At 33.2% G+C, this 19,643-nt stretch overlaps 1 protein-coding gene across 1 annotated transcript; it reads left to right on the forward strand.

Annotated features, from left to right (window-relative positions):
- Positions 1 to 13,933: 13,933 nt before the first annotated feature.
- Positions 13,934 to 19,055, forward strand: LOC108489499 (signal recognition particle 54 kDa protein 2). The gene is made up of 9 exons (XM_017794092.2): positions 13,934 to 14,417; positions 14,882 to 14,981; positions 15,148 to 15,301; positions 16,343 to 16,493; positions 16,585 to 16,733; positions 16,854 to 16,954; positions 17,064 to 17,221; positions 18,169 to 18,283; positions 18,378 to 19,055. Exons 1-9 carry the CDS (start codon positions 14,187 to 14,189, stop codon positions 18,707 to 18,709), a joined length of 1,491 nt encoding a protein of 496 aa, XP_017649581.1. The 5' UTR covers positions 13,934 to 14,186; the 3' UTR covers positions 18,710 to 19,055.
- The last annotated feature ends 588 nt before the right edge of the window (positions 19,056 to 19,643 follow it).

The raw sequence follows: 19,643 nt of genomic DNA on the forward strand, positions 1-19,643 counted from the left end.
TAGGAGAGATTTGCTTTAGAAGTCTCCGATGATTATATCAAGAAGGCATTAGGTAAAATATGGAGAGACAATAAAAGCACTTTAAAGAAACAATATTTTAAGAAAGACATAAGCCTCGAGGAAAAACTGAGAAATGTTCCGCCAGGAATGCTGAAGTATCAATGGGAAGATGCGGTTAGATTTTGGAATTCAAAGAAAGGAGAGGTATTGCGTATTTTCAAACTCTTATATATAGTGTTTACTATATACGTAATAATAATTTTATTATGTAGGACCGTGAGCGAGTTGGAACAAGCAGCAGGCAAAAACAAAAATTCACGCACTGCAGCGAGGTCGAGAAGTTTTTCTTCCAGAGTGAGGCCGAGGTATTATGAATTTATTAATTCTTTCAAATATTAATAACTTTCTATTATTAAATAATATTCTTACTACTATATTGTAGGAAGTCAAATCCGGACAAAAAGTTGGACGCCTTCAGCTTTTTGAGATTACGCATAGGAAGAAAGATGGATCTCCTATGACATCCGAAGCTGGAGAAATTATGGTATATTCACTTAATAATATTTGATTTATTCTAAATATTTATAATCTTTAATTATAATTGTTTAATTCAATTCATCATTAGTAGTTTTAAAAAATGTTAAGTTATGTTGCATTTATTTTTATTATATATTTCGTTTCTAACTCTTTAATTGATTTTTTAGGAGAAACTAAAGGAGAAGAAGGCGGAATATGAAGCGATTGCTTCGAGTGATAGTTCTGTTAATCTTGAGAACATTGATAACAGAATTATCACTGAAGTTTTGGGTCCTGAAAGGTACGGTCGGGTTCGATTTCAAGGATCTGGTGTTACCCCGACCCAATATTTTGGATCCGGCTCCCAGCAATACATGCCTTCCGGAAGTCAAGCTCAAGTGAAGTTCGAGAGGTTAAGAGACCGAGATAGCTCGGATGCAAGCGAACACGGTTGAGCAAATTGCCGAGGTTCAACGAAAATATGAAGAACTCCAAGAACAACTTAGAGCGAGGCAGAGAGAGAGGCGGCAATGCAATGAGAGAGAGGCGAGGCACGGCGATGGTAGCGAGCGAGCAAAAAGTACGATGACCTCCAGCTGACTTCACAAATGATGCATATGTTTCAACAATCGCAAAAGCATGTCTTAGACATTAGTTTTCTTATTGTAAGAATGTTTTTAAGTTTTGTCACGTTTAACATTATTGTAAAAATATTTTAAATTATACTTTATTATTAATTATATCATATATCTTTAGTTAAATTTGAAGTATCATTTAGAATTAATATTTTTGGTTGTATTTTTATGTTAAATTCTTGTTTTTTTGTTGCATTTTATATTATATTTGTTGTATTTGGTTGGATTTTAGTGCGGGAAGAATTTGGATATTGGTGAAAAAATATTACAAATCTGCCAAATTTAGCGGCGTTTGCAAAAAAAGCGCCGCTACAAGCCTTGACGTTTAGCGGCGCTTTTACCACAAACGCCGCTAAAAAGCCTTGACCTTTAGCGGCGCTTTTACCATAAACGCCGCTAAAAGCCTTGACCTTTAGCGGCGCTTTTACCACAAACGCCGCTAAAAGCCTTGACCTTTAGCGGCGCTTTTCCCACAAACGCCGTTAAAAGCCTTGACCTGCCTTGACCTTTAGCGGCGCTTTTCCCACAAACTCCGCTAAAAGCCTTGACCTTTAGCGGCGCTTTTCCCACAAACGCCGCTAAAAGCCTTGACCTTTAGCGGCGCTTTTCCCACAAACGCAGCTAAAAGCCTTGACATTTAGCGTCGTTTTTTTCCAATAAACGCCACAAATTTTGGTGGCGTTACATATAGCAGCGTTTTTTGCGGCGTTTTAGAAAGCGCCGCTAAAAGTTTTAGTGGCGCCTAAAAGCGCCGCTAAAGGCTAAAAAAAGCGCCGCTAAAAGTCTGTTTTCCTGTAGTGTAAAAAGAGTGAGAAACGGCCGAAAATAGAGAAATGGGCCCACATGGGAAATCAACAGGGCCTGGACTTCCTCACATGGCCGTGTCCCTTTGGCAGGATCGAAGCATGACTTACACGGGTAGACTACACACCTGTGCCTATTCAACAGCCTTGACCACGGGCTGGAGTAATCGTACATGGGCGTGTCCCTGCCGAGCCCAAGTATAACCCTATTCAGAAAAGGCCAATTTTGAGGGCTCTTAGGCATTCTAAAGCCTATTTAAACACCGAAGGAGGCACTCAGGAAGGGGGACGGAGAGGAGGAGGCAAGGAATTACTCAAGGGAAGCCGATTGGTCCATCTCAAAAGTCAGATTCATCATCAAGACAGAAGATCTCCCTTCAATTTCTATTCAGGGGTTTTAGGTTTTGTTTATGTTTTGTATTCATTATTCTTCTGAGATGTTTTCTTCTATAATCATGAACTAAACCCCCTAAACACCTAAGGGGAATGAAACCTAAGACGGATCTTGTTATTATTATATGAATTGTATGATAAATATTTGACTTGTTCTTAATTATCTGTTCTTAATTCTTGTTTTAATTTTCCAGGAAATTGATTCGAGTTAATGCTCTTATTCAGAGGAGGAATTGACCCTGTCTAAGAGTAAATTTGTCATAATTAAGTGGATTTGATTGCACGCCTAGAGATAGGGTGATAAGACTTTTCCAGATTAGGGTGAAACCTAATAAGGGGATCCATAAATCGAGTTAATGCAACACTAGGTGTTAATTAGAAAGAGATTTCAATTAATCAAGCTAGGGTTAGACATTATTAGTCTCGAGAGAGATAATAATATAGCTTAGGGATTTCTACGGATCAAGTCAAATGAATAAATCGTCTGGTTCAGAGTCAAATAACAAGTGAAGTCTAGGTGGATTTTTCCTTGGGTATTGTCTTAATCAATCGAATTTTCCTAAAAGCTTTTCCCCAATTTCTCTCTGTGCACTCTTAGTTTAGTTAATTAATTTAGATCAACAAATCCCTTAATTTTTAGGTTAGATAATAAAAAGAAAGTAATTACTAGTACTCTTGGTTCCTTTGGGTTCAACAATCCGATCTTGCTAAAGCTATACTACTGTTCAATAGGTACACTTGCCTTTATCGTGATAATAGTTACACTTGCCTTCATCGTGATAATAGTTAGTTTCAAGAACGATTAATTATAAATATTTAAAACATGTCGCGAATATCACATATCATAGACCATTAAAGAAAAGATAGTAGATATTTTTTATGAATCATCCATAGAAAAATTAGAAAAGGCTAACGACTAAATTGGAAATTGAATTAATTAAAAGATGATAAATAATTAAAAAGAAAATATCGTCTTATTTTATACCATCTTCTTCCCCAAAATACATGGAAACCCTAGGAAAGATAAAATAAGCTTTCTTGGCTTAATTGAGTAAGTAATTTTGTCCCGTTTTTAGTAATTTTTATATTTTTGAGATCGGGATAATCTAATCTATCTATTTAGGGGATTAATTTGAAAAGTTATCAAAGTATAGAAGTTATACCATGGATGAATATACTGAAAATTTGAAATTTATTGTAGAACATGAAAGATTGTTTATGGATAAACAACTTTTACAAAGTGAATTTTGATGAAATTGTTATTTAAGGACTAAATTGTAAATTTGTGAAAATTGAAGAAAAATTTTGAATTTTATAGAATACATGTGCTGTAAATTTTATATTGAAATTTCGGTTAGGCTTGGAATAAGGAGTAAGTTACATAAATTTCATTTTCTGAGCCTAGGGACAAAATTAGAGTTTCTAGAAAGTTTAGGGGCAAAATGGTAATTTTACCTAAGATGTAAATTGAGTTCAATAGAATATGAAATGTGAGAAACTTATGATTAAATTCATTTATATAGATCCAGATAACACAAATTCAAAACTAGATCGAGGAAAAGAGAGTTTCAAATTAGTAGATTTTTTTGTACGAATTATTATCGAGGTAAGTTCGTGTAACTTATTTATGTATATTAACATGTTTGAATTGAATGTTATATTTAATTTGAATGAAGTAAATTTTTATTTGACTATATGAATGTTATAAATTTATGAATGATCACATGATAGAAAAGGTCATTAAAATGTTAAGTTCTGTTTGAATAATGAAAATCGATGGATACATGTGATTTCCTGAATATGAATGTGATTTTGCATATGTTGCAGAAGGGATTTAGCTCAGACGAGTAATCTCGATATAGCCTCTCGAGCATTTTGATATATAGTTCCTGTGAGCATCCTGATTGGTAGTGATTTAGCATGTGTTGCGCACTATCGCAGCTCTTTGTGAGCGTCTTGACATACGATCGCTTGTGATCTTGCATATAATGCGGACAAAAATGTAACTCTTCATGAGTATCCTGTTAAGCTTTCTTGAACTCTCTGTTACCTTATTCGAAGCTCCCTAATATTATCTCTTCAGAGATATTTGAAAGGCTATATGAGCTTCCTGAGTAAAAACTCTTATGAGTTTCCTGATTAGCTCGGATAAGTGTCCTGTTACATGATTACATGGCTCATTGAGCATCCTGATGTATGGCTCGAGAGTGTGCTTCTTGAATAAGTGCCCTACTAGGTACCCTTGATTATGAATTGACGAATTACAGATTTGTACACCTTAAGTGTACTATTTGAGTATCCATCGATATTTCAATAATTCAACGGATAAAACTCTCGACATGAGAAAAATGATGAGATAAATAGAAATATGCCTTGAATGCTTTTGAATTATTTGATAAAGTGTTTCATGATGAGCTCATCTATGCTTATTTGATATACATGAGACTTATGTAACTAACTTGTTTGATTGAGTGTACGTGTTAGGCAATTTGCCAAGTTGATGGAAAAACATGTCATTGTATGCTTAATTTTAATAAATGTGATTGGTAAGTTTAATTCCTGTTATACAAACTTACTAAGCATATAATGCTTACTAGGTTTTATTTTCTCTGTTTTATAGTGCTTGGAAGCTCGTGAAGGTTGGAGATCAGTGGGAGCATCATCACACTATCCACTGACTTGGTTTGATATAAATAGTAAACTTATTTTGGTATAATGGCATGTATAGGTAACTTGGCCATTGTTGGCATATAAATGTGGTTTGTAAACTAGCCATTGGAATGGCTAGTAATGATTTGTTTTGGTATATTTATAAGGATATAATATGATAAAAACCTATGTGATAAGTATATTAAATATGGTTGTTCAAGTTAAGTTTAATATATATATTAAACAAGGGTAAGAATATAAACATAAATGTATATGATAAACTATCATATTATATGTTAGAATTGACTTGGATTTAATACTTGAATCGGTCGTTATATACTTGTAAATTTTGGTGTAGGTTATCGGCAAATTTGGGCGAGAAATAAAGCTAGGAAATGGCTTGGCCGTGTGTGACACATGGCTTGGCACATGGGGGTGTGGTTTAGTCGCGTGTTCCTTGCAATTTAAAATTAAGAAACAGAATGCTCAGAATTGAACACACAGGCAGAGACACGGGCATGTGTCTCAACCGTGTGTGCTACATGGGTAGAACACGAGCGTGTGTCTTGGCCATGTGAACCCTACACCTAATTTTTGAAAATTAAATTGATCACACGGCTTACTTACACGGGCGTATGGTTGGCCGTGTGGCACAAGTCAGAGAGTTACACGGGGTCGAACATGGCCTGCAGCACATGAGTGTTTTAGGGTCACACGGACGTGTCTCTTGACCACACGGGCGTGTGTGCCCTACATTTAAGAAAAATTTTGAAATTTCATGATAAATTCTCTAAGTTCCCGATTTAGTCCTGACTCGATTCTAATACTCATATTGGACCTCGAGGGTCCATTTAAGGGACATTATGAATAATCTTGGAAAATGAATAGTAATTGACATGAATTATTTGTAAATGTTCTAAAAACTCTATTAATGTTCCATAATCCTGTTTCGAGAACGGACACGGGTTAGGGGTGTTACAGTTTGGGCTTAATTGTAATAAATATGTAAGTTTTGTCTTATAGACTAAATTGAATATAAGGTGAAAGTTTAAGGTAATAATATAAAATAATGTTAAAGGATCAAATACATGAATTTAGATAGTTTAAGGTATTTGAATTGGATAATTAAGCTAAATTATTATATATAGATCAAGAAACGGATCAACCAGTCGATAACCACAGAAAAGGGAAAATAGTCGAGTAGTCCTTGGTGTAATGCCTGTTGCTATTTGATTTAAGTAATTTTGTATTAGATTTATTTGGGTTATTGATTTTTGAATTCAAATTTCATATGTGAATATATATAGCTAACATGGTGTATTAAGGTAAGTAATGAAATTGGAATTGAATGATTGATTTGTAAAGCATGGCAAATGTGTATATATGAATTGAAGGGTATAATCATATGAAATGTATGTGATCAAGTTGAACATGGTATAATGTTGAAGATGGAAAGAGTATGAGATATGAATTAAGGCCCATGTGAGCTTAGTGAATGATTAGGATACAAATGACATGTTATTAAGGTGTTTCAGGCACTATGTGCCATCGATTATAGTTGCTAGGTACTTTGTACATGTGTTACAATTATTAGGTACTATGTACTGGTAGTGGATACCATAAGGATGGCTAGAATCTAACATTTGTTGCAAATTCTCGACAGCTTGTGTGAGAAGGCTGATTGGTAGCTTATCTAAGCATTATTTACCGTGTATCCAAAGTTAATTTACTAAAATTCTCTGGGTAAAATAGTTAATGAAATGAATGGAAATGGAATCTTAGGGCATAAAAAGTTATATACTTGTTGGTTGTGATTTGGCATGTGAGTTATGCTATCCTGAGATCTTAATGATGTTAAATTTTCATATCAAACCATTTGATATGGTAGGAAATGTGAACATGGCAATGAGTACTAGCTATATGTAAATTTTGAATTGTATGCTTTAAATGACAGGTATGTGATGTTTAGTTTTACGAACTTACTAAGCTTTAAGTAAGTGTTAGCTTGATAAATCAAACCGAAATTGCCAATAGGGGGTGAAATCACTTTTAAAATTCTTTTTGAAAGCTAGAAGGAAAATTGAAAGACAAACACTATAATTTAGAGTGGTTCGGCCTCAATTGCCTACTCCACTACCAACTAATGATTTTCCCAATTTCACTAATTTGATAACCTTTGGGGACAAGTTTTAACCTTACAAATCCCTTAAGATTTCTACCCCAAATCTTAAGACACAAACCCTCTCAAGGAAATACAAATAAGCAAACAAAGAAATAATCCTTACAAGATCAAAGTGTTCGCAAATTAAGCTCAAATACAATGAAATACACTTGAGCAAAAAAATATAAGTAAAGCTCTCAAGTGTAGGTAAAAAATATGAAAATAGTAAGTTTAAAGGTTGTTTAATTAATGATTTTTTCTTGAAAGTACTTTTTTGTTGTTGTAGGATCTTTAGAAATTGGTATTTATACCCCCTAATTAATTTCTAGCCGTTGAGGTTATTGGTGTCATGAATAGAGCCGTTGGGGATGTAAAAACTAGAGCATTTATTTCACCTGCAACACTAAGTATCTATACCATAAAAAAATGTATTGATAATTTTTGCAATAAATACTAATTCAGTGACCGTTGGAGTTTTACTATCGATACCAAAATAATTTTATCGATACTTTATGAAAAGGTATCAATACCGTATCGATACTTTGTAGTTTTTTAAGAAACATAATGCTATGTTGGTATCGTTTTTAAAAGCAAGTATCAATAATTCAAAAAATATCGATACTTGACCAAAAGGTATCTATACTTAGTATGGTTTGTGAAAAACAAAATGTCATTTTGGTATTACTTTCAAGAGGGGTATCGATAATTCATAAAATATCGATACTTGGCCAAAAAGGTATTAATACTTTTTGGACTAGAGCAATTTTTACTTGTTTGAAAATTATTTGATTTGTTAAAAGTCTTTTTACTAAGTGAAAATCATTTTAACTTGATTTTAAAGTTGTTTCAAAAAATTTCTAAGAGTTCAAAATAGATATTCAAAATTTTATCTCTTAGACTTCAATTTTAAACAAATCATTTTGGTAGTTTTGTTCAATTTTAACTTTTATTCAAAAACATTTAAATTTGTTATATCAAAATATTTTATCAAATAAAGCTTGGTTTAATAGTAAGTTTACCTTATTTCTTTTTCTTCCTTGTAAATTGTCGGATTCGAGCTGTCGATTGCATCATCTTTAGAACTCATACTATCCGTCAACTCTTTTGGTAGCTATTTACTTATTTTGGCTCGATTATAAGTCACATGTAAATAGGGTTTTGGCAATGTATGTTCATAAGTACCTAGTTATGTTTTGTGCCATTTGGTATATGAACCAAGTGTACAATTTGTAAGATATAATGGTTGTTTTGGTGGCTTGTGTTGGTATAAGCCTATTTGGTGTCTATCATGTTATCTTGGTTATGAATTGTTTCTTATGTATTTGGCTAATTGGTGATCTTTGTTTGGTGAAAGTGGTCATGAGAAAGTGATGTTGGTTTGATGATTGAATAAGTATGAAATGATAGGCATGTTTATGCTTGAATTGTTAACGAAAATGTTTGAATTGTGGTGGCAATCATGGCATATTGGTTAGGCACTTTGGTTGGATGTTTCTTGTGTGCTATTTGCTATACTTTAGCAAGTTATTGGTGCATTTGAATAGGTTAAAATGTTTAGTATTGCATGACTTGTAGCATTAGTGAACATAGGTGTGATTTCTGGGTTTATAAGGCAGTTTAGGTGAACACAGTTAGTGACACGGCCTACCACACGGCTGTGTGCCATACACGAGTGCAGGGCACAACCATGTGGTTTGTTGAATTTATGTGCAGGTTGATCCACAAGGCCACAGTCTGTTACACGGTTGTGTGACCCAGAATTACACAATATCAGCCTGTTACATGGTTAGGGAAGACAACTATGTTATGGAACCACACGGTCTTAGCCTTGTCACACAGCCTAGCCATACGACTGTGTGACTCATGTTTTCACTTTTTACCTATCTTTTTGTAAAAGTTTTAGATTAGTCCAGTTTTGTTTCCAAGTTGGTTTAAGAGCTTCGTAAGCTCGATTTAGGCTCAGTTTTGATAGTAAATAATATATTACTTCATAAGCTAATTTTTAATTGTCATAATACCTTATAGCTTGGGTCAAGTGGCTGAATCGAGTTTAAGGTGTTACACATACCATCCTTGTTAAAAACTAAACAAAGGACATACGGGAGGTCACTTGAGTTTGTACTCATGCATCACCCTGTCGGTCCTTCCCCCTCATGGAGCTTTACGTTGGTGAAAACCAAGGTTTGGATAATCTCTACCATCTCATTATTGTATTTAACCAGTCTGTCCTTTCTAGTTGTTTTCCAATAGCTAAAAGTGGTTGTACGGTTCACTTTAGCCTCGAAATCGTATTTCTTCTCAACCAAATAATAAAAGTGGTACTTCAAATCCCCATAATTAGTCAGTGGTAAATTCTAGGGAGCATAATTGTATATGTCAAGTTTGACAATTGCTTTAAAGTGAAGCTTCTTGCCAAGTACTTTCCTTCTCAAATAATATCTCACTAATTCAACATCAATATGGTGGAACTGAAACCCCAACAATAATAAAGTTCTCACCATAAGTGAAGTGGGGATGGCAAAATATTTTGATAATCCTATTTACAATATCATTAAAGGTCCATGAGATTACAAAATTCAACCAAAACAACTTTAATTAATTCAAATATATATCAAACCTCATATAACAAACATAAGGAATACTAGAGTAAAGAAAAGACAAGTTTTTTTCTCCTTTTTTTTTTCATTTTGAAAAAAAAATGTAAAATAACTTATGTGAGATATGAGAACTTTGAAAAATAGAATGTCGATAATGGTAAGAAAATAAAGGAAAAATAGAACACACAGATTTTACGTGGAAACCCTTTTAGGGAAAAAAATCACGAGCAGAGGAGAAGAAAATTCACTATGTTGAATTCGAATGATACAAGAGGAGAGACGACTACGTTTATTTATAGGTTTGTAAAACCATATTCTAATCAAAGTCAAATAGAAGTAATGCAGTAAGGTTAAAGCACATTATTCTAATCAACATTAAATAGAGGAAGCATACTTCAATACAAATTTCACTTGTGCAACCTGTACCGTATCGCGGGGGCCTCCTAGTTGTGACCCAGCCCAGTATCTTACTTATTGGGGATCTACGATGGGTTGCGGCCTTCGCCCTCATAGATCCCCCTATCTTGCCACTTGTATTTTTATTTAACAAGAATTTGGGTCACATATCTTTAACAAAACTTTATGGTAAAGGAATGAAAAAACATGTTTTTCGAGCACAAGTCTATTTCGATTTACTTAGCTAACATCATAAAAGCTGATTGGTTCAGTTATAATGTAAGATAATCAGTTAAGTTAATTAAGTCTAAAAAATTGATCGAACCAATCTACTTAACCATTTGCTAACCCTTAAATTCTCATATGTGAAGACTTTACTTCAAATCTAAAGATTCATTGAGTAGCGTTGAGCAAAAACAACCAGAAAGTCAATCCAAATTGTGGTGTTTGGATGGTATTGGTAAAATGAGTTAAAAATTACGATTATCCAATCAAATTAAATTATATTTTTTATTTAATTTTGTTATACCCCTACTTGGCGCCTACAGATAGCACTTCACCTTACGTTGTATGGTTAGTCACTAGGGGACCAACCATCTAAGCATCTCACCTTTCATTAGGCCACTCACTATTAGGTCACCCCCTTTTAATAGGAACACTCTTATTTACAAGTGGGACTATTAAGAGACCATTGAGGTGTAACAACCTTATACTATCCTAATAAGGAGAATGTTAAATCTATACCACATTTGAAGGCAACCCATGTATAACGACCTTGCCAGCTGACCGACGACACAATCACCCTGTCTTAGAATTGTTTATGACATGGCATTACTGGGTAGGATACCTTTTCCTGTAACAGCCCGATTTTTCAATGGTGTCAGACATAGTGGTTTCAAGGCCACCAAATCCGGCGAGTAAGTTTGTAAATATTATTATTTAATATTTATGATTCAAATATGGTTTTAAAAAGGTTTTTGGTTTGGTAATTTATGTTTTATAATGATTTATTAGGTTCAAGTAGTAAGATCCTAAGATCAAGTGGTTTTAGAAAGTGAGGTATCAGGACCTCATTTTTATAAATCGAGCCGTAAATATTTTTATAAATATTTACGAAGTGTCATTAAGGTGGTATTAAAGTTTTGTTGAAAAATTTTAACGTTTCGATAATTAATTAATTAAAAATGACCAAATCTTAAAAGATGTAAAATTTAGTGACTATTTTATTTGAGTGATTAAATGGTTTATTGAAGAAGGAAAATGGACTTAAATGGTAATTAGACAATTCAAGGGTTGGTGGACGTTAGTGGGCTTTTAAATTGTTAAAGTTTGATTATATTTATAAGGGTAAAACAGTAAATTATTAAATATGTAAATATAACAAAAACATGATAAAAAAAATTCATTATCATCTTCTTCATTTTAAAAAGCCACCACCGAAACCTTATAGGAGAAGAAAACATTCTATCAACTTTGGTTTGGTGATTTGGTAAGCAAACTTTTCCCCTTTTTAATAATTTTTATATTTTTGAGACCGTTGCAACTAGGTCCAGCTAACCCGTACCTTCGTTTCTGATTCTGTTAAAAATTTTGGAAGTTTCTATTGATAAATATTAGATGTTTTTGATGAATAATGTGGATTTGGAGATTTGATTGTGTTGTGTGATGATTTTGTAAAGTGATTTTTATTAAATATTTATTTTAAGATTAAATTGTGAAAATGTCAAAATATTAGGGTTTGATAGTAAATTTTAGGTTTATTACGGGCTGTACGAGGGCCTAGAATATTTGGATAGATTATTGATTTGAAAAATTAGTTAATTTGATAGATTAACTAATTAAGGGATTAAATTATAAAAATTGTAAAAGTTTGAGGTAATTGCACAAATTCAAAAAAAAGGGTATTAATTGTAAAACGGATTGGAAATTAAATATATGCTAATAAATGATTAATTTTATATTTTAGATCACGATCCCGTAGATACTAGTGAAAAAGGAAAAATAGCGGAATAGTCCCTAAACTTCTACAATTACTATAATTTAGTCCAGGTAAGTTCGTACGGTTGAAATTTAACATTTGTATAATTTGATGATTGGTATTATGTATATATTCTATTTTTGGGAATGAATTATTTTTTGAATTATAATATTGAATTGGATATTGGTTTGAATTGACCGCGGGATTTAAGTATATTCATGATCTGGTGTATGATGGGGGTTTGGAGTGGAGATGGTATTAGAGGGAGATATCGGTATTTTACCCAAGTAAACAGGGGTTCAAAATTTGTTGCAAACTCTCGTGTTTTACTTTCTGTTTGGCCTAATTGGGTAGATCAGCTCTTACGAGCTTCTGTTCAGCTCTTATGAGCTTCTATTCAGCTTTCAAGCTTCTGTTGGCGTATTTGGAAGGACCAGCTCTTGTAAGCTTCTATTGACGATGTACTCTTATTCGTAAGTCGTTCTTCGAATGGAAAAATCTCGGTAAGGTGATTTATTTAATGAATTTGAAAGACATGTTATTTATTTTTGTATTGATTTGAATACAAATATATTTATCGATTGAAGTTGTGAATGATAGGGAGTTGTCATGGATTTTTATTATTATTATTTGATTTATTATAGTTAATTTGGTAAGATTTTTTTTTTATCTCGTCAAACTTTCTAAGCTTCATTAAGCTTACTTGTGTTGTTTAATGTCATTGTAGATTTTCGGAAGGTTGGACGATCAAATTGGCACTCAAGTCACACTATCCAGTTTATCTCGGTAGTTTTTGAAACATTAAATTCATATTATATGGCATGTATAGACTCTTGTGCTATTTTAGTTAATGTTTGGCTTATGTAAATGTTATGAATGATATTTTGTGCAAATAACCAATTTGGTATGAGAATAAGGTATAGTTATTATGCTAGTATGTTTGGCTTACATATATTTGATTTGTTGTGGTTGTAGTAACTTTGTTAGGTATTTTAATTTGGTATTGCTTGAATGAGTTGATGAATTGAAATAATGTGTATTTTAAGATTAAATTGTATATAATTGTGGTACCAATGAGGGTACATTGGTTAGGCACATATTAGATTGGTTTTGATGTGTTTTTGACCCGATTGATGTTATTTTGATTTTGTATTTTGGTTAGTATTTGAGTTTCTTAAGGTCCAAGCAATTTGATTATGTTTGTATTAATGTATGATTTGAATAATTTACTATTCTATTATCTTGTAATACTCCGTAACCCTATTCCGACGACAGATACGGGTTAGAGGTATTACATCTCCCCTATATATACTTCAAAGAATTATGAAAGAGGGATATTTTTCCCCATCAACAACCCTAAGCAATATCTTCAACACTCTATCTTCCTTATCTTCACAATCTCCTCTACTTTACTCCCTTACTTTTTCGATTTTTTGCCTGTTTAAATGAACCGGTCTTCTTAACACCATCATTTTTTTTTGTCTCTTTCCTTGTTGAATACTTGTATCAAAAAATTTATAATTAAATTTAGTTTTGCTAATGAAAAAATGTTTTATATTTAAAATAATAAAACTAACTTACAATTTTTATATAAAAATATTTTTTAAAATACTATATAAGAATTATTTATTATTTACTTAAAAGTGAATTTTTCTTAGAAATATTTGTAAATATTATTTTATATTTTAGAAAATAATACTTGAAAATTATAATATAACGTTCATTTTGTCAAAATAAATACATAAATATAAAATTCAAAATAAACATAGAAAAATAAAAAAAACCAAATCCGAACTCATCCCTTGGAATAAGAAAAAAAAGCTAAGTAAAGATTGGGTTGGGTGGTCAAAAACCCAGCCCAATATTGAGATATCTCAATCATTACGGTTTCTTCCCCACACTGACTTCACCTCATTTTTGATCTCCCATTTGATACCCTTTCCCTTATATCAGATTTCTCAAAAATTATTTTTCATTTGTTCAGGAAAAACCCTAAATTCTTCAAAACTCTCAAGAACAGAAATCTCATTTGATTTTCTCCAGAAAAGTTTAGCGAAGATGGTGTTAGCACAATTAGGGGGGAGCATCTCTCGGGCTATACAACAGATGAGCAATGCCACGATAATCGATGAGAAGGTTTTAAACGAATGCCTCAATGAAATCACCAGAGCTCTTCTTCAATCCGATGTTCAATTCAAGCTCGTTCGTGATATGCAAACTAATATTAAGAAGATCGTCAATCTTGATGATCTAGCTGCCGGTCATAACAAGCGAAAAATCATCCAACAGGTTTATTTCATTTTCTGAATCTTTTTTTTCCCTTCGAATTGAGAATTTCGGTGGCTTTAAACCACTATTTAGGGTTTTATATTTGAATATTAGTATTTTGAATTATTGTATGGGATTTTGCTAGTAAAAATGTGAATTATTTTATAAATTTTGAGAATTTCCTCTTTTTTCTCCTTTCATTATCTTAGAATGTTTATTAATTCTATGCTAAAATTAATGATGTTAATGAGATTTATTGAAGTTCTGGTTTTTGTTTTTGTTTTTGTCTGCTTTTAATCCAAAATGCTGATAACATTTGACTTAGTGGCTCTCTTCTATTATTTTATTTTATTTTAACGTGAAAACTTCATGTAATTGGGTAACTTTTGATCCAACACTTAACAAAAGAAATTGTCTTGGTTCATGCTTTGATTCTTGTATTAGAGGTATATCTGGTTCTAAAAAGGGTTTGTTTATTGCTATAGGCAATTTTTAATGAACTTTGTAAGATGTTGGATCCTGGGAAGCCGGGTTTCACACCGAAGAAAGGGAAAACGAGTGTTGTGATGTTTGTTGGTTTACAAGGTAAGCTTTGTTGACATCCTCATGTAGGTTGAATTATGTTCCAATTGGTACTGAGGCTGCCTTTGCCCATTGTTGTGAAAGCTTTTGCTGTGTTATGAATGTGTTGGTAAGGCCATATGGAATACTTGAATTTTGAAGTTGATTTTTCTTCGTTAAAAATTTTCAGGGTCTGGAAAAACAACTACATGTACAAAATATGCCTATTATCATCAGAAAAAAGGTTGGAAACCAGCTCTAGTCTGTGCTGATACGTTCAGAGCTGGTGCTTTTGATCAATTGAAGCAGAATGCCACTAAAGCTAAGATTCCATTTTATGGAAGGTACTTTATTCTTTTGTATTCATTGTTGTGGTCAAGGATGCAAATTGCAGCTGTGAATGTGTTTTCGGTCGCATTGCATTTATCGTAGTTATGAATAGAATAAATTCTGGGGTAAACTAGAAAAATAGTCACATATCTTTGTTTAAGTTTACATTTTGGTTACCGATGTTTCAGTTGTAACAATTTGATCACAAATGTTATCAATTGATAACAATTTGGTCACTGGTCCGTTAGTTTCCATTAAGTGGTAGACAGAAATCATAGCTGGCAGTACAGAAGCCATTAAATGGCCTTGTGGAGGCCATGTCATTTCCACATATTTAAGCAATTTGTTTTTTCAAATTTTAAATGATTTTCAATTTTTTTTTTTTATATTTAAGCAATTTGCACCACTTAATGGCAACTAACAGAGACCAGTGACCAAATTGTTATCAATTGATAACATCTGTGACCAAATTGTTACAACTGAAACATCAGTGACCAAAACGTAAACTTAAATAAAGATATGTGACTATTTTTCTAGTTTACCCTAAATTCTACTGCAGTTAATTGTGGACCTGGTAAATACTGGCCTTGAATATCTATGGTGAAGAGAGCTAAAACTGCAAAATAGGAGCCATAGCATTGCATGTGTCCCCTAATTGTAGTTGCGGATTGAAGTTTAGAATCTAGTTTGATTGTTTGTTTTATATAAAGGTAGTTTTGATTTGAAGTTCTTTAATTCTTAGTCGGGGAAGTAAGGAATAATGTTGACTCTAGGTAATTTTCAACAATAATATGACTTGTGTGCCTAGTTACTGGAATGTCTTTTAAATACATAGAAGGGCATAAGAGGGAAGCATGAAAATACATGCATTCAGCTAGTTTGTTTTTCTGTTTCTTGTATATGTAATGCATGTGTACACATTTCTATGTATTTTGTGCTCATAATGCTTTCTACCATGTTAGATTCAAATGACTGGTTTTCATATATGGTCATGATTACTGCCGTGGGTTTTATCTGCAGAATGTCTTTAATGGTGTTTTCTGCTATTCATGCAGCTACATGGAGTCAGATCCTGTGAAAATTGCTGTGGAAGGTGTTGAGAGGTTTAAGAAAGAAAATTGTGATCTTATAATTGTGGATACCAGTGGGCGCCATAAACAGGAGGCTGCCCTATTTGAGGAAATGCGTCAAGTCTCTGAAGCAACGGTATTGTTCAGATTTTAAATCTTCATTTTGTTTCAGGATAATTGATGCTAATATTCCCTTAATTATTTTTTACTTCTGTTTTATGTTCCAGAAACCAGATCTTGTTATTTTTGTTATGGATAGTAGTATAGGTCAAGCAGCTTTTGATCAAGCTCAAGCATTTAAACAAAGTGTTGCAGTTGGTGCTGTAATTGTCACAAAAATGGATGGTCATGCAAAGGGTGGGGGTGCTCTCAGTGCGTAAGTGTTATGATTGTCTTGCCTTCATTTTTTATGTCCTACTCAAGATAGCATTTGCCTTGCTTCTATTAGGTTGGGTTCTCCTGATTTGTGTGCTTCTTGATTTGTGACTTCTACCAGGGTTGCTGCTACTAAGAGTCCTGTCATATTTATAGGAACTGGAGAGCACATGGATGAGTTTGAAGTGTTTGATGTTAAACCATTTGTAAGCCGCCTTCTAGGTATATATCTCCTTTTCCTGTTATGTATTCTTTTAAATGCAGAAGTCATGGATTTCAAAATGGTGATGATTGTTTGAAACACTGTCTTGGTGATTATCATTCTGAATAGGCATGGGTGACTGGTCTGGATTCATGGACAAAATTCATGAAGTTGTTCCCATGGATCAACAACCTGAGCTTCTCCAAAAGCTTTCAGAAGGGAACTTTACCTTAAGGATTATGTATGAGCAATTTCAAAACATACTCAAAATGGGTCCAATTGGGCAGGTTATTCTTATACCACTCTCTTTGGCTTCCATCTTCTGTTGCCCTTTTGTTTTAGTAAAATTGAAGTTTGGTTATTTTGTGTTAATGGGTGTGCCTTTTAATGATTCTTCTGTATTGCATTTTCAAATGCTCTGATGTATTTGAATGTTAGTTTGGTAGTTTGCACCCCGTCTTACAATTTGGGAGATATCTACATAATTTCCCATTCTGCAAACTTTTAATTTCTATGTATGTTTGATGTTAGACATTTTTCTAAGTTTTTCCATTTGCTGAAAATTTTTGGTGAAAGTAATTAGTAGATTATAATACTATCTTCTAGAAAGTTTGATAAACAGCCTTCTCAATAGGTGACTTATTAGTTTAAACTACTAAACATTTTGTAGAAGAGAAATAGATATCATAACTTTGGTATCTGGGAGGGGATAAGATTCTTTTAGTATAATCATAATAAATGAGCTTGATGCAAGAGTTGCTTACCCTTGACATAAAAAACTATATCACAGAGTTGGAAATCCCTTAAGTGTTCCCAGATCTTAGTTCCTTCATGGAGAAACTGTTGCCTTGTAATCGATCTGGTATGTACTTTAACGATCCAATGAGCTAAATTGAGAAATGTTCTGGAAATTTTGGTATAAACAAGTTCTGATATTCCTAGCCTGTTTCAAAGTGTTGAGAAAATATCAATCTTGTCGCTGTGAGTTCTCTGGTTTTTCCTGTCATGTAAATACTCCCTGCATTTAGATTGCTTGTTGTATCTACAGATTTCAAGGTTACATGCTTATCACAATGCATCGTCTTTCCTGCTTTGCTTGATTACTAGATTGTTATAAGTATTTAAATCAGGGGTACATAGTGTATGTATAAGCTTTTGGATGGTGATCCACTTTCCCATGACCCCGTCCAATGGTAACTTTATTCTAATTCTTTACATCGGTTGCTGTCTGCAGGTTTTCTCAATGCTTCCAGGATTTAGTGCTGAACTAATGCCGAAAGGTCGTGAAAAAGAAAGCCAGGCAAAGATCAAGCGCTACATGACCATGATGGACTCAATGACGAATGAAGGTGAGTGAATGCTCTGCTTTATTCAATTTCTCAGTACATGTCATGCTGCTGAAGTTTAGGATCATGAGTGTCGTTGATTGTTAATTTGATGCAGAGTTGGATAGCTCAAATCCCAAGCTCATGAATGAATCAAGGATGATGCGAATAGCGCGGGGGTCAGGACGTCATATTCGAGAGGTAATGGAAATGATGGAGGAGTACAAGCGGCTAGCAAAGATATGGAGCAAGATGAAGGGGCTGAAAATTCCAAAGAAGGGTGAAATGAGTGCGTTGTCTCGGAACATGAATGCACAGCACATGAGCAAGGTCCTTCCTCCGCAGATGTTAAAGCAAATTGGGGGTATGGGTGGGTTGCAGAACTTGATGAAGCAAATGGGTTCTACCAAAGACATGATGGGGATGTTTGGAGGTGGTGGGGACAAGTAATGTAATTTTCCACACCCATTCCAAGGCTCTACTTTGGACTGCTAATGCAGGACAGGATTCTCCATGTTGAAGACAAAGAGAAAGAATATATGCATATCCCCAAGTGCAAACTGTGTTTTCCAGCACAGGCATGTATTGTGATTTTGAGATATATAATTTCTTTACTATATTTCAACATTTAGAATTTTAACAGTTCAAATTTCTCCTTTTGTACGCATTTAGATGAACATAGAAGTGTTTGGGACTGAACCTTTTACAAATGAACTTTTAATGTAACAGCATGTTTGGTTCGCTGAATGGAATAGAGGATGAATGGAATAGATATTACGATGTTTGGTTGGTTAAATTGTGAATAAGAATTAGATTTCTAGATTGAGTTATGGTTTGTTTAATTGTTAATAAGGAATAGATAAGGCCATGGATGTCTGGATTATATTTTGCTTTTTTATTTAAAAAATAGTTAAATTAGTTTCTACACAATAAATTAAAAAGCAAACAGGTTTTTTTGTTAAAAAATGTCAGTTTTAAACAGTAAAATGAATAGAATTTTTAATAGTTTAATTTATTTTTAACCTAACATATAAAGATTAATTAATATACTTTTAAGTAGTTCATAATACTTTTACCATTAAGAAAGTGAATTTAAGCATGTATCCATTTATTTATTTATTTATTCATTTCTACTCTTCAACAATCAAAGAAATGATTTCTAGATGGGAGTTATTTCAGTTGTAGACGCAAGGTTGGCACTTTGCCGTAGAATGACCCGCACTTTCCGCTATGTTATTTTTTTTTTCCTACTCGGATAACATGAGGCAAATAAAATTATACTAATGCTCAAAATAAATAAAATGAACTGATATTTGTAATGTTTGGGTATCAAATCAGTAGTCAAGCTTACAAAATTCAATTTAATCAAATTTTTAGCTCAATT

The sequence above is a fragment of the Gossypium arboreum genome, chromosome 10 (assembly GCF_025698485.1).
Source record: "Gossypium arboreum isolate Shixiya-1 chromosome 10, ASM2569848v2, whole genome shotgun sequence".
NCBI classification, from domain to species: domain Eukaryota; kingdom Viridiplantae; phylum Streptophyta; class Magnoliopsida; order Malvales; family Malvaceae; genus Gossypium; species Gossypium arboreum.